Consider the following 26158-nt stretch of genomic DNA (forward strand, 5'->3'; position numbering starts at 1 on the left):
CGATCCTTTAGTATTCGAACTACTCAAATGCGGTTAGTAGCGTAATTTATTTGAAATGCAGTAAGCACAGCAAGATTACCTGCTCATCCGTGTCCGAGCCACAACCAATATATGATGTCTGTGGTTGTACTGTCGCATTTGGGTACCATGGACTGTAAGACGAGCGGTAAGACCCATTCTGACTGGACAAGGGGGCTTTGAATTCCGAATTAATCACCCCATATTCGGAGAACGGGGCTTGCACTGGCCGCATCGATGTACTGCTGTTTTGGTTTTGACGACCTGCTGTTTGACGAAAAGACAAACGGGTGATATAGCTAAGTTAATGCCACAAGATATAGGGAAAATCGCGATCTAATGTTTGTGAAATAGGCAATTTCAATGGCTAAATGCCTGAGATAGATTCAGGTTGGTCTCCCAGATCAAATGGGCAACTCTCCAAGTCACGAGTGGGTATAAGTCGCATTCTTATCACCGTCGTTTAAACAGTCCTCATTGTGTGCTATTACAATTAATTTGATTATTCCAACAGAGGAAAGGGTCTAGTTGTTCCCTTACTCTGATTCAAAGGCAGAGTATATCCATGGCAATACGGAGAGTTGAACACTGACCATCTTACAGGTTGGGTGAGCGCGTTATAACCACTTCAAAATGGCCCACGAAATATCATGTGTGAGGAGAGGAAACCTATCCACACATGTGGTTAATTTTCCAAAAACTGAGATTGAAACTGAACTTGCCGTATAAAGCAGTGGCCCGATAGCCTATGCGTAGTTCAGTAAATCAAGCTATATCGAGATGAACGGCATCAGCGATGCTGTGGTAGGAAAATTCACAATATTGGTTAGTAGAACAACATTCAGCAACAGACCAGATGAGTGGCTGTTAAATCAGTTTGCAACGGTGCAGTTCCTTGGATGATTGCGTCATGATCCTCTACTCCGGAGACAACACCCGAATCGGTACATTCATTCGACGGGATGGCAAGTGACACCGATCAACTGGGGCCGTTGAAGATGTCCGAAGCAACCTATCACAATCGCACATTAATGGGGCCGTAGGATAGACCACATGTCAGTTCGTGGAGATGCATCCGTAGATCACGGTCGTTACAGATTTCAGATAACCGATGTAGGCCATCTATGAGATGGGTAATAGTGTTGAATGCTCAACTCTGGTAGACTCAGTCAAAGCACCATTCTGTGTCTAAAATTGTTTTGAAGTCCCAAAGGACTGTGGCATAATTCAAAGTATGTTGCACGGGACATCGAAACTAATGAAATTAAAGACTATATTCGAAAGTGAACATGCAACCAAACGGGCAATAATAAAGGAACAATACCGATGTGACAACAATTCAGAATGGTTCACAGAGTTTGGAGACTCGAAAGCGAAGTACCGCTCGTACGATGCCTGAAAAAAAATTTCCCGAATTGAAGGTGGGAGCCACATTATCATGTCTAGTCGAAATGAGGCATGTTTTTAAACGAAGGGCTGCACTTCAAACCTTGGAGCAGGTACCACAAGCGCCCGGACAAGATAGGTCCATGAATTTTGAGGCTATCACCATTTACCTCCGCAAACCCATGATCGTTCCGGCGCCTCTTACCGTTGAGTTACACTCGACCGCACCGAGTAAACAGCCAACCGGTTTGAAATGTTAGTAACTCATGTTAGTTAACTGGTTGTGGATCATCTGGCTGTTGATCTGTTTGCCAAGCGTGGCAGTTTTATTGCGAAATTTTCGCCACCAATCGTAAAGGCACCATCAGTGAGCGGTTGAGTGGGTACTTTCTCCTCACTTGCCTGCGCTTATGCAGTTCAGAAGAGAGTAATTGATATCTCCTGATGTGACCAACTGGTTAAGGAACAGCTTTGTCATAATTTCATTGGTCCGTCTGCGATTTGTGCTGCCCTGTGGTTAGGTTACCTTGCCTCCGGTTGGCTCGTCGGACGGCTTCCTCCTGATTGGTCTGCTTATATGCTGTCTTCTTCTGGTCTGATTGGTTGTCCAACCCAGTTGAACGGTTTGCCAGTTTTGGTGTAGCTGTTTCACCTAAAGACATAACCAATGTATCTTATGTATCGAAGAAGACGCAAATCATCTTCCTCAAAAGAAGTTGGGACGGAGAGTATCGACCCACAGTAGGCTGACTCCAGTACCGCAGAAAAGGTTGCACCGAAACTGTCCCAATAAGATGTAAACCGCTAAAGATTGGTGCGACAGAACAGACCGAAATGGAAAGGATGCACATTGCAGACATAAATCACGGCTGTCTTGAAAACGAACTGTTTCGTATCGCCATTGCATAAAAGTGGCACTTTAGTGCGTGGCCTACCAGAAGGGACGACTATGACTGGTTCCAAAAGATGGGCTATCAGACATGATATGGAAACCTACAAAAAGGCAGGAACATCTTTCTCATTAGAAACTCCCGTGAATCCTGACAGCACCATTCATCCTATTTAAATGTGTAGTCGAATCCGATATGAAGCCCAGTCATGAATATGAAGCACACTGCACATTGGATCTTCCGTTTCGGATTGATCTTCCACAGACCCTCATGGACTATCACTTCTTGAAGGGGGAATACATTCGTCCGTGTAGAACAATCAAGACAACTGTATCATCTGCTGAGGTGCCTGAGCCCAGACGAGTGTTGCGCTGCGTTCCTCCTTCAGAATGGCACCAACCGCGAGGTGGGCAATGTATAGCTTGGAAGAACAGTGTCAAAGAGATGATGAAGAGTTGAGGTATTGCTGGGTTCGCCATGGCCTTCATGCGATCGGCTGGAGCGACTGCATTAAGTGGCAATCAATGAATCACAGTGGTGTGTGTGCCGTCAGTTACTTTCCAGACTGAACGTTTGGGAGAATGCTGGCAATCAGCTGGCCCCAAATCTCTTCATCGCTCATTTTTTCTCTTCTTTTCAAGGTTTAAGCATGATTAAAACAACTTTGCAATTGTACGGCAGTGTAAAGACTGATGTCGCTACCTCTGGTGATGATCACAATAACCGCACAAAGATACGGAGAGAGCAAGTGATGAGGATAGACAATCACAGCTACCTTTTGTATACTTTCCTCCACAGATCCTTTGACGACAAGCACAGAGAATAATCAGTCCGACCACGATGAGAATTCCAACAGCGATAGCGGATCCACCAATAAACGTAGCGGAATNGGAGGGAAAGAGAAAGAAAGCAAACGGAATTCGACCAATATGAGAACTGAGCGACAACAATTCGTAGGTATACTTGGAATGATAGCATCTCAAGGACACTTCAAACCCATGTTCTCCGTGCTCTTTAGTATGACACGTAAACTATGGCCATCCTGTAAGTTGTCTGTGTTTTAACTACCTGCGAGATCTAAAATCTACAGGCTTTCAACACAACATCCTATCTGCCCAGCAGCTTCATTTCTGGAACTCATAGTGAAAAACGAAGGAAGCCAACAGACACCACGCTTATGGATGACAGTGCGTACTTCACTCACAACACTGAGCATTTAAGTTGAGTAGTCCGACGATGACCTATAGGCGGTGGACAAGCAGTTTAAGTAAGCTCCGTTAACACGGTGGATAACGCTCTCTATTAATTTCGGCTTGTCAGCAATCGGAAAAATTTCTTCCTTATTACTGAGGGATGCTTGGGACGGTTTACACTATATGCTACACGTAGAGTGATCTATAGCAACGGTAATGAAGATCTCCCATTTCTGCATCGTTCACCTCAGTGTCTTCTGAGCACAGTCTCGCAGTCTGTCTCACAGAGTGTTCGGAGGCCAGTCGCCCCCAACAAACGAACACCACATCATTTGGACGGATGTCGCGTGCAGGAGGCGGACCAAACGAAGGCATGCCCTGATTGGTCAGATTGCCAGCCAATCCGGGTCGGACATCCTTGACTGGACGCTTCTCGCCCCCCTCACGGTGCTTCTAGCACGACCTTGCGGAACGCTGTGATCACTCTATAAATACATATGTGATGGTTCTCCTTTTGTCTCCATAAAAGGTTGTGTAGAGCTACCGTACCTTTTGATATACCATAGTGGGCGGAGCAGGAAGCCAAGGGATCGACACTGAATTGCACGATCGTCCGACAAGGCACAACACAGAGGCCTCTTAAAACAACCCTCCGCCACTTCTGCTGAGAGTACACATTCGATTCAAACTAGTATCCTTTTCCAGTTATAAGTCGAGTAGATGGGAGCCAAAGTTCGCGGGAAATTAGGGTTGGTTCATCACGCTTGCTAGAAAAAGTAGAAACTCAGGCTTATGGAGTTTAGGGAAGTAGCTCAATCTGTTGAGTCCCTAGGAGAATGAGAAATGCAGAGTTTACTGCAATCAGCTGGACTGAGATAGCTCAGTGGTTAGGCAGCGGACCTACAGACCACAGGGCCCGTGGTTCGAACTCGAACTCTGCACCTCGCGTGGTCGTAGCTAGACTTGAGCAACTGGGCAGTATCTCAGTCCGCATGGTCCATTCGGGTGGCTTGGCACCGAAGAGGCGTTACAGCTGAACCATTTTCTTATTTTGTTATAAACCATATACGTACTGTGTAATTGGTCAGCAAGCTGTGATGTTGAAAAAAGGAATGCTTGAAATCGCCATTTTTAGAAGACAGTCATTATGCATGCACGAAACGCGTATGCTAGTAATTCAGTATTTGTGAAACAAAGTACGTGGGAATTTGTTGCAAAAGCTGCAACCGTTGGCGCCTAGCAGCGACCAAATTTATTTGCGTCGCCTAGGAACTAAGCACGGCCGGAAGGTTTACATTTTTGACTGACAAGAAGAGTAGGATTCTACAGGGACTGACAATCGTATAAAGAAAGTGGTCCAGTTTAGCGGACTTATACAAATGGTAACGATTAGTCTCCTGTCGCCGTCATGCGCGTCTGGGACAGTTTCCAGTCTGTTACTACTCACATGGAGAGCGTTCAGCTGTAGCACCCTTCCGGTGCCTAGTTGACATGCCACCCGAAGGAATCACGAGGGCTGGGATACTGCCAGGTTGCCCAAGCCTAGACAGGGGAAGTGAAGAGGCGGAGTTCGGGTTCGAACCACGGACCTTCCGGTCAGTAAATTCCGCTCTGACCACTTGGGCCATCTCGCCTTCCGTGTGGAGAACCAAGCGATGGTGTATAATAAGGTGAAAAATGTTCATCTCGTCACTTGCAAATACGTCGAGACAAATGGGTCAGCAGGGAGCGGAAAACAGTCATAAAGTCGCCGCGATTTATTGGCTTCTACCATTACGCACTAGGATATGACACTATTTGTCTTTGGACTTTGCCCATCTGATTTCCGGTTTAACTCGGGCGAAACAAAGCTAAGGTGTAACGTTTTAGTCAGATAGCAGCGCCTCTTGCCGATAAGGTGAACTCAACCAAAACTGGATTTTGATCCGGTGAAACAGAAAATTGCTGTCAGGTCAAGTAAAGTGAAGGTTGGACGTCCATCCAACAGGCTGTGGGGAAAGGACGATAAACAGTCGCCAAACTATTTATGGTAGAATCGAGAGTAGGAAATCAGTTTGCCATGAGAGGATATCGGCATATATTTAGCCATGTTGAAGAGAGGACGATAGAGGCAAGCTTTGGGGAAGATGATGGCATTGTCAGTCAGCGCGCATCAAATGTTGCTTTGGGGATACGGGAAACGGGGCAGCTACACACTGAAGGGATTCTGAGTTCTGAATAAAACTCAACTATCAGTGAGCTGGAAAATATCGCCGATGGTTCTTTGTCCCTTATGCTACAAAGCAACTTAGGCCACTCCTGGGGTAGCCCTTCTTTAAGGAGAAATTCTAACTAAGTAGTATATATTGTATGATTTGTTGTGGTCTCTCAAGAGGAGCAGTTACTCTCCGCGAGGCTTCTCTAACAGTCACACGATACCATAACACAACTTAGCCCGGAACCCTATTAAATTGTTTAAATGAACAAAACAACTGAAGCAGTATCGTCAGTAAAGCTGGTTTTTAAATATACGAACGGAGAAAACTATCGTGGATGTTTCGAGATTCTCACAAAACAGTGCATGAGACGTCGGACGACTTATAACACAGTTGCTTCGCTGCGGTTCGGCCTACAGAACGGAGGAATGGAGCGGCTTTATACTCATTTGGTATCAGATTTTCGAATCTGTCATCAAAAACATTTCAGCCAACTGTCTGGCGGATTTATAGCAAGCAATCTGGTGCAATCGTGTAACACAGTGTGACATTAACCCATAATGAATCAAATCCCAACTGTTTGTTGTTGATTAGTTAGACCAGTCACATCATTGTCATACCACTCACCTTGTTGACTAAGTTCAATCAGTTTCCAGTCAGATCCGTATCCATTTCTAACGGTACAGTTGTACTTCCCATAGTCGGTCCTCATCACGTGAGCGATTTGTAATATGAGTACCACTCCACCGAGAAACTCTTCGCGTTCGAATGTGTGACTGGAGCAGGAATAGGAGAAGAGGTGTCACTTGCACGCGTTATACCCTGCGCCTAACGAGGTTATCGACCCATTTCAGATTGTAAAAAAACCCAGAAGATAGATAAACTTTCTGGAATTTTTCAGCATCCATAATGAGGCGCGCAAAACGAGTACTCGATTACACAAAAAAGAAGGCATGATCGATTTACCTCTTCCCAATGGATCGTGAGGTGATGAATACCACATAAACCTTTGGTAATTAGGTTTTGACATGATTTGTGCGTTAAGATGTCGTTCCCTCAGTGAAAGTGCTAGTTTCGGTACAGAAAAACCTGGATTAGTTTTTAGTGGACTGCTTGATAAGAATGTCAGACCTCGTGGTCATCAGGATGAGTGATGAATTTGGGAGCAAACATTTTATTCAAATGGGTTTTCTGTGGATGTAAGTATTCACCACGGACTAGCTGCTAGTTGCTTAGAGTGTGCCAATTTTTAAAGTCCGCTTTTGTATCCCATTAGAAGACCAAAATCCTGGATCATGGAAATCAACCTAATGGTTAGTTTTCGGCATTAAAGTTTTGCGTCCCAGGAGATTCTGGTTGCGGAACTCCGTTTTTTCCTTCGAAGACAGAGTCTAAAACATCATGGTACAACTAGTTTGTCTATCAGAAGGGTGGTAACAGCGTCTACTTTGTAGTAGTACACGACCTATGCGTTGACTATGCACCAGGCTATTTTTGTCGATTGGCGACCCACTGGGCAGTAAAATTGTAAAGGATTTATGCTTTTGCGGTCGATTCAAACGCTGTAGCTTCGTTTACTGAAACATGAGGCGGCCTGGTGTAGCACATCCAGTTGCCTGGAAACGAGAGATTCAGCTGGATTCCAGGTGAGTCTCCCGCAAAATCGAACTTGATTTCAAATGAGTGTACTTCGTTAATTTCGTGCAATTTAGTTTCAAGTAAAACATAAGGTTGATGGAGAAACTCGGGGACTGCGCCTACCTGATGAGCCTTAAGAAGGGCGAAACCGACCGTGGGCTGTCAGAGTTTTCAGCAACCTTGTGAGTAGTGTAATATGTCTATAGTTGAAAGAACCTTCTGATTCGGATATGAAAGCACTTAGATACCTCCTTTCACCCCCGGTTGTGGCACACCTGATGATTTTAGGCTGCAACTTGGAGCTCGTTACCAACAGGGACATTCCGTAGTGGTAGAAATGGTAACGCTTTTCAATTGCTTCTATACTTCTGTGGCAGTCTTGTAGAAAAAAATTAGCTGTAAGACCAAGAAAAATTCAAATAAGTTGGAGTCTTCTCGTGATTTTCAGTTAAGAAATCTGAATCTCTTAAGTAAGTCCGTTTCGAGTCGGGGAATGTTGCCCTTTGCCAATCTAGCATCTGATTGGTTCAGAAGAACACATCTGAATTATGAAGGAAAATGACAGATTTGCTTGAGTCACCTATTCACTCTGTATTTTTGATATGCTAGATTAATGATACGGCAGTGATACCTTGCATTATCGAGTGCCAAAAGGGGGTCTCAACTTGTACAAGGTTAAAAGCTCATTCCTTCAAAATATTCATTCCCCATAATTAAATTGTCAAGCTTAGTGAGACGTGATCAGGGTGACGTGGTTACTATTCATCTTTCCACCGATGCATGCTAGAACAGGGGAGGGACCGGTTTGCTGGATTTCCTATTTTCCCCATTCAACCCACAACATTTGACCTTTAAGTGACACACTAGAGGTTGTGTCCTGCATCGCTCATCTACACAGATTCGTTAAGCACCTGAACGAGTGCACAAATGGCCGGGTCCAGTCCAAATTAAGTCCAAATACCAGAACAGTTCAGGGTTGACACGCTCTTTACTACTATTCATTTAAAAACCCCTTGGCGTTTGACCGTACCCGCACGATTTCTCTCTTTTGTCCATCCGCTTCTGGACAATCAAATGTCCCTGTTGCTTGGGCATTGCAAACCTCTTTACCAACTAAAAGCTAAAAAATGGAATCCTCTAATTCGCACTGTTTATTATTTTCATCGGCTAAACACGCTAAACAAAGGTTACCCCGTGTTTCGGTTAGAGCGATATTCAAGATATTCGGATAAGCTTCAATTCCGCTCCTAGGGTCGATGAAATCTCTGGATAGCCCCACAACCAGATAAGGCTTTCTTCAAGTTCATCAGGCAGACATAGCCCTCACCCCCCTTTTCTTATTTGGACATCATACTGAAGTTATGTATGAACGGTGGATCCAGCTGAAATTCAACTGAATCTCTCGTCAATACCCGCCTATTTCGATGTTTAGTCTAAATGATGGACCCCAGAAGGAGCGAAAACCCTGATGGACCCTCCAGAGTATTCCTCGACCTGTCAGGACGCGCCCAGACATGAAAAAAGCACATGTGCGGAGAGTGACGCATCACCAAGGTCACCATCGCTACGACACGTCCGGAAAGTAGGTGAGTTGGCGTCTCCCACGAAACACGCCTTAGCAACAGACGACCAGCATAGTGGGCCTGAAAGTGTTCATGACCGAAACACCGCCATTGGCTGTACAGAACGAACAAGTGGACAACCATATTTGGCTATTTAGTCATCCTATATATTTAGGCAGATGCTTTGTATGTTTTGTCCTGACCATTCAGCCGTGTCCCGAGTTCTCTGTCTTCTCCCTATCGCGTAGTCTGGCAGGCTAAGTGCAGGCGTAACCAATAGAGGGCCACCCACGGTACAACAAGACCATGTGAGAACCACTAAAAGAGGAATACAGTGTGGCGATCCGCTGATCAGCTGGGTACTGCTTAGGGCTCAAGACACGTGCCAATTTTCGTTCAGTACTAGAAAAATTACATTTGTATGAAAGCTGCGTCCGGGGCTAAACAAACGAGAGTTGACTTTTTTCGACAAATACACTCATTTGCGAAAAAAATGGTTTTCACGGGAGACTCAAAAAGTGTGATACTACAAGGTGAAGAGCTGGTGACCTTTGGACACTTTCGTACGTTGTAACTTGAGGGAGGGAAGTGTAAGTTGGATGACGGAACAGGAAAGTTTAGGCAAAATTCGATCCACCGTCTTTATAAGGAACTACTTTTTGCTGAGAGTGAGGTGTGATGTTTTTTATTCAGATCATCATTCCTCCATACCAAACAGAGACGGAAAGGACAGAAAAACCGCTGATTCTTTTTCAGCCGCGCTAGGCATTTCTTCTGACGTTTCTTTACAATGGTCATCTCAGCCAATCAGAGGTCCGCTACTTGTCTATCCCATAACATTGCATAGAAAATATTTAGAGAAAAAAATTCTATAGTTTACAAAAACCAACTTAGAATTCTGTACACAGATGTTTCCGAAATGACATTTTCGGCATCCAAAGAGCAGAAAAATCAATCCGGTGTACTGGTACATTTGTAAGTTGACAATCACGACAGCCTTTGAAATTCCAGACTCTCAGTTCGGAGGACGGAATTCTAATTCATACCTGCACTATTTGTCCACTTAAAAACTACTTCTCGAGAATTATTTTGCACTGAACTGTCAAGACTTGAAGCCCAGCGGGAGTTCATTAAGCGTTGGACTGTCGGTCGGTGCAATGGTGTGACGAACTGAACCAAATGCTAGAATGGAACCTTGGATAAGCCAAAGTTTGTCGTTTGAAACGAGTGAAAAAACGCATTTGAAGTTTCCACCCGAGGTTCAAATTTAAAAAAAGACGAAGCGAACAGGAGGTGAATGGAAATCTAGAAACAAGTGATGAACCAACTCACTGATTGTCCTGTCGAACAGGCCGTCCGTTAAAATACCAATGTGTCTGGTCTAGAGGTGGCTGAGGAACCGAGTTGACAGTACATCGCAAGCGTGCCGTTCGTCCAAGCTTGGCATGAACTACAGGATTCGGTTGGATTGTTGGTGGCCCTGAATCATACATAAAAATGAGTGTACGCTTTAGGACCTGGGCCAACATAGTGACAGGTTTTAATGTCATCGAGGTCAGTTGCTTTCTTACGAAGCCCCGTTTGTTGTAGTTTGCTCTACTATGTAGAAAAGTTTGTGGCCACAAAATATTACTTGTCTCATTTTGATAGATGAACTTTGCTCAGTTGGAACACGCCAAGTGGGTCATCAGCTGAGAAGTCGTCCCTAGAGCAGCCGGTTAAGATCTATTCACGTGACTTGATTTGTGTGACTGTGAGATAAATGGTACGACACTCTACGTGCAGTTTCATCTCACGGCTGATTGGCCAGCCGAATGGCTGAAAAGTCGTGGACTGAGAATGAGCCCACTACTTATGGTTTTCGGCAGGGAAAAAACGGATACACAGGACGTGTGCTGAACCAGGCTGCACGAAGTAGACAAAAACCCCATCATCTCCGTGCACAAAACCGAGTTGGACAGGGAGTCCTAACTACAGGCTGTTTTTTTTTTGAAACATAAGAGAGTGGCATCAAAATTCACAACAATGGAAACATTTAGAATGGTCATGTGAACCATTTCTATCCAGTCTTGTCCTACGAGTAAACAAAACCAAAGCTCCGACGGTAGTGGCCCGCAAGCGCATATTTTTATGCCAGATGGATGCAAGAGTTGAGAGATGAGAAAAAGGAAGCCACACCAACTACGAAGCACAAGTCATGGGAACCAGCAGCAGAAAATAGCTTTCTTCTGTATCGTACCACTTGACCAAATTCCAAATTGCAAAGAGGGATGATTTCTTTGGAAGAGACAGACAACTTAGCTACAATATTTCTCAACGGAATACACTCAGTTTCATATGGGTTTGTTTTCGACGGCAGACTCACCTGGAACACAGCTCTATCTCCCTTTTATGCTGTTCTTAACCAATTGAATATGCCGTACCAGTTGGTACGATAATCGAGATATCAACAGCTGTCGAAGATTTATCAGCAACCCCGTGAGTAATGCATTATGTCTATGCAATATTTTTTATTTTGGACCATACAAGTTTTTAAGGTGACTGTCATTCCGTCAATATTTCATCATCACTTATCTGATTCACTCTGCTTTCCAAAACAAAGTGATGGTTTTATGATTTTATGGCCCTGATACATCAACTGTTCCTTCCTATGCTATCGTGAGTTTTATTCTTCGTGCGTCAACGAAGATGATAAAACTACCTCACCATATTATCTAAGGAAGTGAATTGAAGCTACTTATCTGATTCTACGTGAAACATTTTGTCCCGGTTGTTAGATGCAATGATGTGTCAGTAAATGACCTTTTACACCATATCCGCACATTTCTTAGAACCTCTACCTCGTTCAGTGATTGTATTCTACTTCCAACAGGTTTGGGATTTTCAGCTGAGATTTCTTTCCGATCTGCGCTAAGGAACCTAGGACTACTGAACAGCTGTTTTACCCTTACTAGGAATTATCAGCAGTGCGTATCTCATGAAACCTCAGGGGGTCTCGAGCTCGCGACCAACCCGGCTAGTGATCCAAAGAGTTGAACGTTCGGTCACTTGGACAGCATAAAGAGCCATTCATGCTTCAGTCACGATCCGCACCAGCTGGTCAAGCGATAACTGGTTCTTTGAGTGACGACTTCTCACATGGAAGTTCCACTCGTCTTGTGAAATGATTTTTGCTCAGAGCTACTAACCTGTACTTGGGTTATGGAGGAAGACAGCTCACTTCTAACAGACGATTGCGGAAACAAATGTATGGTGGTTCCTTGAATCGTTATTCGCCGCTAAACCATCACATGGAGTGAATTTTCAAACGCTTAGAGTGAGAAATTTGATATCTGGATGACATTTTGTGGTTTTAAGCCAGACTTCAGGACGCGTCTCACGCGGCTAATATCCTTCAACGACCTGGCTCTAAGCTACGGCCTACCAACTGCTTTAGCACTGACGGTTGCTGCAGTTACTTGTTCTTCAAGACAATTTGGCTAGCGACTGGATGGGTAAAAAACACGCCAATGTTGCCTAAAAAACTGCGACACATCCAAAGAGACTAGGAGGAAGCCTTTCACACATTAGCCTTGAGCGCTACGTAGAGTACAAGAACACCCCAGTGCTTCAACTCGACCCAACCAAAACGGGAACAACGGTTGTGGACGGACGCTTTCACCACCAACTATCGCAATTATCGTGTCACCCAAAACTTGGTGAGTAGGTCTAGTCCTTCGTATGCATGGGGATAGCACCAGTTATGAACCGTCGGGAAAAGAACATTCTGTTTTATGATGGGCTTCCTCGAAGTTGAGACTTTCCACTGTTGAGGTTCTACGCACCCCGGATGAATAAGGGAGCAACTACACCTTTCAGATAAGCGGTTTGTTTACCAAGTATTCTCACAAATCCCATTAAACTTCCGAAAATTTACTCCACTAACATCAACAAATTGATCACGATTTGGGTAGTCGCTTGATGTAAAAGATGTTAAAGATCTGATGAACAAAAATCAACTCTATCAAAAAAATTAGTTGGAAAAAAAACCGACAGGTGATTTTGATGAAAGTCTAAGTTGCTGTTAGCGGAGGCCCCAACTAAATGCCAAATGATCTCTCGCGCACATTATACTTTAGATCAGCGTATTTCAACAATGAGAGTGGGATGGCTCAGTGGTTAGAGCACGAATTCACTGACCGCATGGACCGTGGTTCGAACCCGACCTTGGCATCTCATTTTTCTATGTCTGGGCTTGAGCAACATGGCATATCTCGTGCTTCCTTCGGTTGGCATGGCACCTAGGCACCGAAAGGGTCTTACATCTGAACAAATGTATTTCACTAATTCCGTACAGTTTGATGTTCAGTTAGAACATAAGGCTATTGCTAAGCTCGGGGACTACGCCCATCTGATGAGCCCGAATTGGAAGGACCGAATAGCTCGTGAGCCATTGAAAAGTTTTCAGCAACCTTGTGAGTAGTTTCTCTTATGAAAATATACTACAATATCTCGAATACTGTAACAGCTAAAGCTTGAGGCAGCCTTTGAGTGGCAATTGAAGAAGAGATTCAATTGAGCTTCTCTTAAAAACCAAATTGGTACGCAAATGAGTGCATTTTTCGAATTTCATACAATTCGTGTTCAAGAAGAATGAAAAGACTGACGGAAAGTCGAGAACTGCACCTGTCTGATGAGCCCCAAGAGAGACGGGAAGAGTCGTAGGTCGTCGAGAAGTCTTTACTGTTCTCCATGAATCATAAAACCCTTGGGGGGAAAGGATAACCTCGCATTGGGAATACCGATTGTAAGGAATTGAATATGATTTTAGAAAACAATTGGAGCTTTTAGATCATTCGTTTTCAACAAATCGATCTCCAGCTGCACAATACGGTTTTTGACAGGCTATCGGAATGCACCATTGAGGTCTAAATTCGTCTCTATTTTTGGTGCAAATACAATCTGTTTGTGTTCAGGATCACAAATACTGATGAACCCTCCAGGGATCATCCCAGATGTCCGTGAACAGAAACATGTGGTGTCGGTAGACATCATGATTAGGGACTGTTCTTACATGCCGCTTCGATTTTCAAAGAAACATTCCAAAAACCAGCTTATGTCAACAGACCGCGAGTTTGACAACAAAAACACAAAAATGAACATCCTCTTTGGAAATTCACAAGATTAGTTTGCTTTTCTTTTCCCATACTTACTTGAGTGTGATTCTTCACACCATTTATAAAAGTGCAAGTGTGGAAAGTCAAATTTTATGCCAAAGACACAAGCTGAATGACACCTTACACAGAAACAGACTTTCACCTAGGCAGCTAAGTTTTGAGTCACTCAAGTGCGGAAATAACCAGCTCAGGATTAATCAAGTGAATTCACAAATTAGCCAAGAGGAGTTCCCTAAAGCTCACCTTATCGTAAAAACTATGATTTTATTCTCGCTCAAATAGACAACGACGTTGGAAGGCGCCAGGCTTTGCTCAATAGTTCATAGGACCACTTTTTAAAGTTACCATCCCAACATATTTTCGCATGGTGGGGAAATGGTCAATAGTCCTTAGTTGGACCACTTAACCGACCAGCTGTTGTCAGTCACACTACACGGTCACCATGATGACAGCGATGGATAAGCAGGTGGGCTTTTTCACGCCAGCAACGGCAGTAGTAGCAGTTGCATCCAAAAGTCACGACAGAACCCTCCTCAGACCATCAAAACCAACTGGATACTCAAAGTGACGGACGTACGGCTTTGTACATTATCTGTGCTATATTAGTACTGGTGCCCAACAGTGACACTACAAAGTTTGAAGTAATCAGGCTTAGCGAGGCGGAAAATTCTGAGCTAGAGCACCCACTGATGGATGTTACGTTTCAGCCTCTCAACGTCACTTTGTCTAAATAATTAATAATTCCCATGGATACATCGCCTTTCTATCCACTTCCCTAATACGTCCGTGTCAGGCAACCTAGTTAACTTAGATAAGTGACTCCACAAAGTGATATTTTCAATCCTTTGGATTGTGTCGTGAAGGGTTTTCTCAAATGTTTAGTCAGCCATGAGTGGACGTGGCCTAAAGGACACCAATAAAACCTAGTTTGGATTACTGTAAAGAATTATACCAACATTCTGGGTGACAGAAAAAATAAATCGATCAGCTGTAATACCCTATTGGTGCCTAGCTGCCATGCCACCTGAAGGAAGCATGAGGAATGAGATAATTCCAGGTTTCCCAAGCATAGACAGGAAAAGTTGAGATGCACAAGTCGGGTTCGAACCATTGACCTTACAGGCAGTGAGTTAAACACTGAGCCCTCTTGAGCTCATTGAGATTATTCGGCTATAAGTTCCCATATGTTCTTTTTCTTTTCACTCACCGTAAGTGCCTTTTTCTCAGTTATTTTGGCAGATAAATGCTGTGCTGCTAGTATTTGGCTGACAATGGTGATCTTGAAAGAGGATGAAATAAGGCGTAGCGCTCAGACCACTCAACCGTATTAATTCGAAACCCATCGATCAGTTAGCTAACAGTGAATCTAAGCAACTTTAAACGAGGACTACCTCTCAGTGCACGGCGTCGCTTGATCGTCCCAACATTGCTATTCATGCTAGTTACACGATAAACAGGACAGACTACTCGGAAAATTAATGTTAGTACTCGAAAACGTCTCACCGGTTAGTACATTTACTGATATATCTACGACCGAAGTGATGTATCCAACCCCACCATACAGTTTGCCAGAAATCCATCATTTGCAGTTCGCTATTTAACGCTAAGCGACAACCACAGTTTCCTCTGGAGGTCAAAGCCTATTCCTAGCATATCTGCCATATCCAATATGGTCTTAACCTGAAATTTCCCAAACAAAATTTGCACATCATCATTATCAAAAGCAGGACATTAATGTTCAACACCGATGCTTCGCTACCGTGCAACCATGATTTATTTGAAAGCCTTATTGTGGCGAAAAGAATAAAGGTAGACGGGGAAGGGACTTAGTGCTAGCTTACCACAATCATTCCGAGGTGCCTACACCTCCAGACATTCAGTCAGGCAATCTGGATAGAAATTGACAACAAGAACGCCACATCGGTTGGCAGCCATATTTGCAGCGTCCCCAAACAGGCACGGTGAGGAACATACGGTCCCCATCCTGAAAGGCGAGTTGCATCGACAGTATCCGGAGTTTTCGTAATCTCCTTGATACCCCTCTTCCAGATCAAGGGCTGGCCACCTCTCTGCTTCCGCCACTCTGAGTTGGGCATGGAAAACCGCACTCTCTTCGGCAAACGAGGGTTGGGTATACGCAACCCGCGCAGCTTCGGGTGCTGGACAATTTCATCGATGGAAGTTCCCATTGCACAACCGAAAACTCGCTTTCTCATTGCCTCGTTACGGATTCGCCGATACCAACCCACATGACCTAGGGTCCCGAGACAACGATTGTCGAACACCTGAAGACATCTCAGTTCCGCCACCCGAACAGGCCAAGTCTCACAGTCATACAACAAAACATCCCGTACTGTAGCCGAATACACGTCCCTTGAGATTCAGGGATATATCACTTTGACGCCAAATTAGCAACTGCGACCTGAATCTTGCATTTACCCCATCTGTCACGCTACAGTCATGACTAATACAGCTTCCAAGGCACATGAAATGCTCCACAACTTCGAATGTCTGCCCCTGAATTGTAAGTGGCGTGTTTAGTAGCTGCATGTCCACGAGCATGAACTTACACTTTGTGGGCGTAAAGTGCATACTAAAGGACAGGATGATTTTTGTCAGTTTATCCAAAAACATCTATGCCTTGTCGCCCATTTCGAAGACGAGAACGATGCCGTTTGCATATTTCATATCGATGGTGTTTGAACACCAGGGTTTTGAAGACCTTCCAGCATTCCAGGAAGTCAAATAAGAATGGAGGAAGTAGGCGCAGCTACGCAACTACACCACCGAAAACCCATGACACGCAGGAAACAGTGTTTTAGCGTCCGTCGACCGCAAACGCTCGACCGTCACAATGACAGCCCCAGTAGCCAGTGGCGATGAGAATAAGGACATTAAGAAGCACTGAGCACGCGCGCGGTGCTATAGTTCTTTGTTCTCTAGCGTAGGTTACTTCGGTTCGATACCCTAAAAACTAGCTACTTACAAATTGGTAGTAATACAACTAGGAAGGAGAGATACACTTGATAATAACAAGCTGCATGCAACGAAATACACTTTTTAGTCAGTGTTCTACGTCTGATCTCTACCGACAGTCATCTCTGTTTCTGTTTCATTTTTGTACGATGAAACTTTCATGAAGTATTTTCACAGCATTCCGGATACTCACAACTAACCGAGGTGCGTGTGATGCCCTATATTGGAATGTCGGTTCGGAGCGACTGGTGCCATCCGTGAAGCGGCGAGCTGGGTGTCAGAAGTAGGTGTCATAACTGACCACATTCGAGGGCGTCCCCTCAATAAAGCGGAAACCAACAGGCGACGCATGATCCTATTTGGGCGTCAACATGGTTAGACCATTCCTGGTTCAGGACTTGCTCATCGAGTGCTACTCGCACCAGAATGGTATAGCACCGCCAGTAGGAACCAGTTTGAACACAGTATTTTGAACTGAATAGCGTTTACTCCGGTGGATAGGTAGCTTATTTCTGACCTGAATCTCGCCTGGAAAATTAGTAAACAGTCGCATGCACACTGAAAGGTAGTTTCCTTCGGTTCACATTAGTTGAGCTTTTGCTGTTCTCCCGCTCATAGTTTTCCAGATAGTAGAGAGCCCCAGTAGAGCCGCAATTCTCTGCTGGAAGCATTTTCAGTATATGGTTCAGGTTGACGAGAAACTCATTTTTAGAGCGAGCGAGTGGGATATGGATAACGGGAAACGGTAGTTTTCCTCACTTACGTAAATGTGTTAATCTGACGCAGTTCATCGTGTGATCACGGTTACTTTTACTGCGTGAAACCCAGAAAAGTGTAAACCTAATAAATATTGCCTCAGATGAGACATCCTAGATTAGCTCGAAGCTTATCAGACAAATGTTTGTTAGTTCAGGCCAAACAAAAAAGAACGCTCGAATGGAAAAAACAGACCAGCACTGGCAGAAGCGTTTGTCCGGTAAGTTTGGCCCTGGTTTGCATAATAAAATTACCAGTGTGTGTGTGTTTAGAGGCAAAGCTGTTTATGATCTGTGAACTTATAACACGCCATCCTGTGTAAAAGCTGTCCGGTGAACTGAGAGTTGAACTTTGGTTCAACTTGGCTTGTACGCATAAGTTTAGAGTATTTCTATATCTAATCACCGGCGCAGTGCCGGCCCCTATTGGCTACTCGATGCTCTTGTCTCACGTGACACAGTTTTCAGTACTTTGCTTAACTCCAAGGTGTATTTGCACAGCATACGCTATTTGAGGAAACCATAAAAAAGTATGTTCAAAACTTGTTTGAACCTCGAGCTAACACATACGAATTGGTTTGTTTTGTTTTACTGAGTGTGTAGTTTATGTAAGTACCCTTAAATACCACAAAATTGATTTTTATCATGGATTAAGTGTTACTGGTTTATGTACTGGCTTGTGAATGTTGGATAGGTATCGACTGGGTCAGTTATCGACTATTTCGTCATATTGTCACCAGTTGAAACGCTTACCGAGTCTTGAGCCCAGAAGTGAGTAACCGTTTGGGAGAGTTCATTGAATGGCAAAAAACAATACAGAACTACATCAAAATGGAGATACCTTAGATTACTTATTAAATACCCACCAGTAGGCAGATGGGACAGAGCGTGTTAGTTTATTCCCGAAAACCCTTCATTTCTGGCAGAAAAATCTTAGCTGTTTCACATTTAATTGTCATTCTACATTTGGATCGAGCCATGCTTAGACTTCTGTCAGTTCGCCTCAATCATTTTGACCGATACACGATGTGGAAACATCAGAATATCTTAAGAAATGAAGAATATGGACAAATTCACAGGATAAAACCAAAATGCTTGTCTCATATTGGTTTCGAAAATGAACTGAACTCATTTGGACAAGGTAACAAGAACCCTGCTCTCGATGGTGCTGCTGTGGTTGTCTCTAGAGCTGTGTGCAATGGCTACGATCATACCTTTTCACTCGCCCTTCTTGGCTGTGAGTTGGCAAATGTGATCTTTTCCGCCTGGTTGTTGCATTTATGGTGTCTTTCCCGTAGTGAACGGCTTACTCGCCCAATCAAGTTTAAACCACTGGACACATGGATACAGTATGCATAACTAGGGGCAGACTATGAACACTCATTAGGAAACCGACAACCAGGGAAGCCCTTAAAGGCGCCCTTCAAACCATGTGGAACAAACCCAAAATGATGCTGGGGTTAACAGTTATGCCAAAAGAACGGTTTCCGGTTCATAAATTGCGCACAGGGGGCGGGATGGCCCAAGTGATTAAGAGCGCGAATTTGCTGACTGGAAGGTCCGTGGTTCGAATCCTACCTCCGCCACTCGACTTCCCCTGTCTAGGCTTGAGCAACCTGGCAGTATCCCAGCCCTCGTGCTTCCTTCGGGTGGCATGGCAGCTAGGCACCGGAAGGATGCTACAGCTGGACTCACAGGCCGGTCGCGTGCATACCGTTCGTGTGATGAAATGTCTGAAAAGATGAAAGGTTAAAATACCACTCACACCCTTAGCCGTTTTCGGAAACCCCCACTAATTTTAGGTGAGTCACTCACCACAATTAGAAGCACACAGTCTTGTAGCGCCTGCATACTCAGGGGTTTGTCAGAATTCTCGAATGTGGTTGTAAGCTTCAACGCCCAACATGACTAAAACCAAATATGGGGGCGCATAAACTCGGTTTTGTGCCCTGGGCGCCAGCCAGTAAGAAGAAGTAGTCCCGGAGGTAAGCTCCGAAATTTTTGACGGTACCCCTAATGCGGGAAAACTCAAGGCGAATGTTAGTATAGAGTGAGTGCACTTTAATATGCCAAAAAAAGCTTCAAGTTTGAATCGAAGCCGATCGTCTTGGGTCGCGTTAAGAGGTAAACGTGCGCGTTGCGGTAACCAATGGTACATGACTACTGAAGAATTGTGTAGTGACCGACTAATTTACAGGCATATGGTAGACACATACATAACTGTGCCTAAACAGATGGTCAACAACAAAATTTATAGTGAAGTGGATAAAAAAGTTGAGATTATGGAATTCGGGAACAATCTGTTCCACGCAATCTGGTCAGATGCTAAAACCGGGGTCCTATTCCAGCCAGTTGAAAGAAACCCAGAACATGTTGCTTATACACTACTTAATCACTGGCCTTGGGACCGAACCTTCTGATTCAGTGAGGAGTAGCTCTTTTGCGTAATCATGCGAGAAAAAAACGATAAAAAGCTTGTAGCACCGCAATCATTAAGTCGTATTACGCTTCAGTTGATAAGCAAAGAACTAGCTAGATCTGTGTCCCCATTAAATATATTTGGCACCGTGGTTTCATTCAGATCAATTTTTATTATTCAGGCTGAATATTTATATTCCGAACGTTTTGTCCTACCACCTATGAAGCACGCTCCACCTTCATCCAGTCCATACTGTCTGGCTGGTTGGTCTCCAGATGTACTCATCACGTCTAAAACAGAGTCAGTGTGGTAGAACTAACTTTTAACTGAGGTGTTTCAAAATGTTTTGGACTTCACCACGCATTGGAGGCCATGGTACAATCTCTGAAGTCACGTCAGATGAATCTCTTTGGCAGGATCACGACAACCATGAACTGCCCACCAATCTTAAGCCTTGTAAAGAATGCAGTCCACTTACGCACTGCTAGTTGCGAAGAGAATCAAGTCTCAGCTGACAGAATTCGTAGCAGGTTACGTCTAAACAGGCATCAATCGGTTTTCTAGCATTGATCTATCACAATTCGAGAGAACGTTTTTGATATGGTAGCTCTAAGCGACTGGACATGTTTTCGATCGATCAGATCTTTGACTAGAAATTCCGGATTATTAGAGAGCAGGATCTTATCTCCACGGTGCAGCATCCCGAACACTGCTGAGGAATTCGGAAGCCGTCGAGACAACGCAAGCGAAGATCCAACCACTATGGCAACCGCCTGGTTGACAATGTTATTTGATACCACCACGAACAGGATGTTTTCTACCTTGCATAAAAGTGGAACCGTGATGGAGAAGTGGATTCCAGCACATTTGCTACTTGCAGTTGTTCATCAGCTGTCGTTTTTCGACGTTACTAAAAAACGTTATTTCTTGTACTTGTGTCCTAATTGAATTACTCTTGTATTTAATGTGGCGACCGCTTATTGTATATACTATCTTTATATGCAGTCAAGAAAGTCCTTAGTTTCTACGAAATGTATTTTCAATGGGAGATTCCATCGATTCCAAGATCTTTCTTCCATGGTTGTGGTTTCCTAGTGCTCTTTTTTAGTTTGAGGTATGCGAACAATGGTTCACATCACCTGTTCTTCTTGCTTCTCTGTTGCCTTTCAGATTATTAAATTGCAATATAGGATGCAGGGCTAAAATTAAACTCGGATTTTCGACACACCGACCTGACGCATTAAGTTGATGCTGGATGGGCCTCAGACGCGATTAGGCTCATTTTATTGATCCGCCCGAAGGCTGTTGGCTGTGATTGACGTGTGCGTATTTCAACCAATGATGTCTCAAGGTCACGACTAGGTCGATAAACAGCTAATGCTTGAGCTCCTGGGACTGAGCCACGCCCTGGCTCAATTGGTCCAGGGCTAGGAAGCGAGCGTTCGTCACCGTTGGTGGAACGAGGATTGACATGTGCCGAAACAGATTCCGGACGAAATAACGGACGGTAAATGGCACTGATGATAACAATGCGGCCTGCGAGGTCCAGACAACTCGCAGATGCTCGCGAGTTCGAAGGGAGACGGTCACAGCAGTCAAAGTCACAGTAAACAATCTTGTGGGATTTTGATCCACATTTCTGTTCTACAAGTACTATTCTGTTAAAGGAGATGAAAAAATCACACAGGGTTCCTGATGGTGGAAACTTGTTGATATATTCTTTCCTCTCTCATCTTGCAAATCACTTCGGAAAAATAATAGGCCAACACGGCAACGTCAAACTCCTAACTGGTATCCAAACATACGACAGGAAGCATCCTTCGAACACCTAGATCAGACTAGGTCCTACGGTGACTAATTAGCCCACAGCAGCAGTAATATCACTATTTTGGAGAGCTTATACAATATGCCAAAAAATTCCCACTGACGCTCCCTTAAAACAAGAATTTGTGAGCTACTAGCTGAGATTATGACTTGCTTGCGCAATCAGTGATCGTTCGCACATTGTAGGCCAGCGACTGCTTCACTGTAGTCTAAAGTGAGAATCCTTGAGTTGTCTTAATGAACTCACAGGCACCCAACAATGCCTCAAACAAAGGGCAACCAACCAGTCAGCTGCTTTTAACAAGATTCTCATATATGACGGAAATGGCGGTTGTTTGGCAGCGATGAGTTGATGGATGATTCGGAATCAAGACAATAGTACCCATCTGGTCCGGTAAGGAGAGAACGGACAAGGAATCACCTGGTTTCGGCCACTTTGCTATGAAGCATATGTTCAAGTGTATCTGGATTGACGTGTGACCCGAAAAGCTACTCTGACGTGCATCTATGAACAAAATAGTTTTGAGATGTCTATACGCGATTATCTTGCTACCCAGCTGTTGCACAACATCTCACATAAGCAAACATCGTTGCCAAGCAACCAAACAGGGATGTACCGGGGACTTTCAGGCCGAAACTTCCACATTACAATCATACTGTGTGTTTTGATAGGAGATAATGAAGAACCAGGTTGCTTGCTGCAACAAGTTTACGCTAGTCTCATTAGAACCATGCAACTATCCAGAATTCTATGAGTTGAAGTCCAGTCCAGGAATTAGCTACACTGAATGAAGCCGACTGCATCCTTGAATGTTCCAAGTTGGAAAGAAGCAAAATAAACAAGAAAAACGAATAACACTGAACTTGTTTCATGTAGCTTACGAAGAAAAAGAAACAGAATTCTACCGAAGCTTTGGTTCGTAAAAAAAAGACTTTGTTTTGTAAAACGTACGTGAAGGTGAATCATGGTGAACGGGATTCGGGTTATCAGTGGCAACGATATGGGAGTTGAGCCTCGTGGAGTTAGTGAAGACGCACAAACAACTGGGGCGTCCGACAAAAATTTGGAAGTAGAACTTCTGGTGTCAAGGCAGAACTACGTGCAACATTCAAGAACTGATAAAAAATGCTTAGATTCACTAGTACTTGGTGTGGTGACGCAATAAGCTCACCTGGAGTGCACACCCGTAAGGCATTCTGCTGAGCATCTTTCAATAGTCTAGGGGTAATACATGATGGTAAATCCGAACAGGCTGAATTTGCTCTTTACTACTAGAAAAGAGAGGGCAGTAGGGATTGATCCAATATACCCGTTGGGGTGTATACAGATGGCTTCGTATATACGTTTCTGAATATAAGTCCCAATCGGAAGGATCCCGTGTTGGGAACTTGCGTCGAGTGCAATAAATGTGATGTTTTCGTTAGCTTTTTTTACGTTTTAACAAATATTGTGAAGACTTGCAGGGACTTGCACGGAAAATGATAAGAGATCCTTAACCGTCCGGATCTTACAAGGTTATTGGATTTTGGCTTTCTCTTAGGATCCAGAAACGTTTCAACATGTCACACGAGTCTGGTGCATCTGTCAACATCAGAACGTGGCCAGCACTATCATTTACCAAAACGTAACCACGTGAAGTGGTTCTCCTAATGAAGGATGGGTGGCGCGAGTCACTCGTAGCCAAACCGTTAAGCGCTCGAACTACCATCCAGGTGATCGCGAGTTCGGGACGTGTTAGGCAGGAGATTCGGGAAATAAGTACTGCTGACGATTTCCAGGAGGCATGAAACAGCTGTAAACTTCTTCTAGACTTTTCACAGTTTCCCAGTTTTAACTATTTGACGAGATTTTCTACCAGTGTAGGGAGGAAAACCCTTCACTCATGGGCAAACACCAAGTAAACAGTTAAAAATTACCGGGCAGGAAAGTAAGCACTTCATATGCACCTTATTCTTAAAAACTGAACATCCTAACGCGTCTTCTCGAACTTTTATGGATATTCATTGACTAACACGCAATAGTAAACGAACGCTGCAAAGCGGTTCCACAGGTTCTGTAGTCAACCCCACCTTCCATTAGATGCGAGAAAACCACATACTACTCGCATGTCTCATCAGTAGTATTCGCCGTAACACCAGTTATTTCCTCTTTTAAAACGGCAGAAAGCAATGGATGCCGTTATGCTGATGACAATAAAATGTGCATCACGGTTAGAACGGTTCACATAAAATTCTTCAGCCACCTGTCCTAATCAAAATGGTTATTTTGGACACCCTCTTCAGGGTACATCTGTTTTCCTTCACTCTGACTTTGCACGTGACTACCAAACGAGCTGAACGTAAAAGTAAGCACTGGTTTGCAAATTAAGACAATACTAGCGCGATAATCCTCTGAATTTCTTGTCTACAACGTGAGACGGATAGAACTATCAGTCACAGACTCTATCGAGACCCGGTTTACAGCAACATTTAATAGCAAACGAGCGTTCAAGTCAGAAAAATTGCCCATTGTTTCCCGAGTTAAATAACAGTCTACTATCAACTCCACTAAGCAGTTGATTTTGGTCTTTTTCAGGGATGAACGGACAGCCAATGTCTTGGACTGCTCACCCATCTGAACAGATGATCGAAGAGAAGAGAACGAGAAACCGCTACTGGATACTCAAGATTACAACGACATGAATACTCTTACGAATACAAGACAATAACAAGACTACATCAACAAGGCTACTAATAGATAGTTCGTAAACCGATGTGGAAAAGAGCAATACATTGGCACATTGCACACGGGGAATGGACGAACTATCGGTCACTTCAACGAGAAAACGCAATAACGGACGTGAAACAAAAACGAAAACTCAGGAAAGTGTTCTCATACCTAGGATGTAAATTTTAGGCAGAACGTTAGACAAAACGTTTCCTCAATATTAGCTACGAGGAGATTCACTGTGTGTGAGTAGCGGAAACGAACCAAGACTTTCATCCTCAAAGAGCACTCTAGCACTTCTGACTTTGTGTGGTGCACTAGTTTATCACTTGAAACACAATAGCAGAATAGGATTGACGCAATCGTTTTAGAAGCACTGTCTGTCTCTACTTTTTCACAGATGGAATATGGTGGGAAACGATGGGATCTCTGGTCAAAAATAACTTGTTGAAAAACGGACCAAAAGCATCAGTTTTACAAAAGAATCGCTTACTTCTCTTGGAAATATACATTTGTTTAGAGACCGGAGGAAATTCACTGACGTAAGCCGTACAGATGTATGTTCCGAAATCATCATCACGCAGGCTATCTTTTCTGTAGGTCACTCCTCTGTGTAATACCTCATGCCCGCCTTCGCGACGCCAATCTATACGAGGTGTTGGATTACCTCTAGCCGGACACTCCATCGCGATATCCTCTCCAACCGAGGCGGTAAACAAAAGTGGAGAAGGCTCGAGAAACTGTGGTCCAACTGAAATTTGAATGATACCATTTTAAGAATCGATGATAATCACCTGAAACATCAAGTAGTTTCCAGCGCGAAATTAGACCAAGGTTTTGTGGTCGGGCACATTAGGAATGTAAAACTAAACGATTAGGTGACAAGCAACGATCGGGAGCTTGGTAAGTTTGCTCTGAGGAATACGTATTCTTTAAAAAATACGCTTTACTCCCTATCACAATGACAATAAAATGAAATCTTTCGAATCTCCCTTTTTCTGCTGGGTTGGTTGAGCGGAATGAAAGTTTTACATCGAACAAGATCTCTCGTATTAGGCGGGTAGACTATTCTGTTCTGTGTCTGACTAGTACGAATGCACATGAATTTAGAAACAGTAAACAGCAGCAATACACCACCAAGACTTGAAGTTCCCCCACACTCAGGTACCCACAACCGCACACACACACACGTACGGACGCAAAAGTAGATACTCACATTTCACTCGAACTGTTGTTTCGGTATGTCCCTTTTTGTTCGAAATGGCGATGCAGCGGAATACGGCATTGTGCATGTCTCTTGTCAGTCGCAGACGATACCATGGGTCGGCGATATTCTCAACTTGTCTGCCGTTGACAAACCATCTGAAATTTGGAAACGGTCAATTTTACGGATAGTCTAATCACGTGTGCGGTAGATCCTTTGATACTAATTGGACCAG

General features: G+C 43.9%; 1 protein-coding gene across 1 annotated transcript in view; it reads right to left on the minus strand.

Annotated features, from left to right (window-relative positions):
- Positions 1-26158, minus strand: part of T265_01760 (hypothetical protein) — a gene marked incomplete at both ends in the record, with an annotated part of 119993 nt that overhangs the window by 1494 nt on the left and 92341 nt on the right. Inside the window, 6 exons of the mRNA XM_009165850.1 lie at positions 80-285; positions 4935-5172; positions 6260-6458; positions 10215-10362; positions 25213-25470; positions 25936-26081. Coding sequence (XP_009164114.1) covers positions 80-285; positions 4935-5172; positions 6260-6458; positions 10215-10362; positions 25213-25470; positions 25936-26081 — 1195 coding nt within the window. The remainder of the gene's footprint in view (positions 1-79; positions 286-4934; positions 5173-6259; positions 6459-10214; positions 10363-25212; positions 25471-25935; positions 26082-26158) is intronic.

This window comes from Opisthorchis viverrini (genome assembly GCF_000715545.1).
Source record: "Opisthorchis viverrini unplaced genomic scaffold opera_v5_19, whole genome shotgun sequence".
NCBI classification, from domain to species: domain Eukaryota; kingdom Metazoa; phylum Platyhelminthes; class Trematoda; order Opisthorchiida; family Opisthorchiidae; genus Opisthorchis; species Opisthorchis viverrini.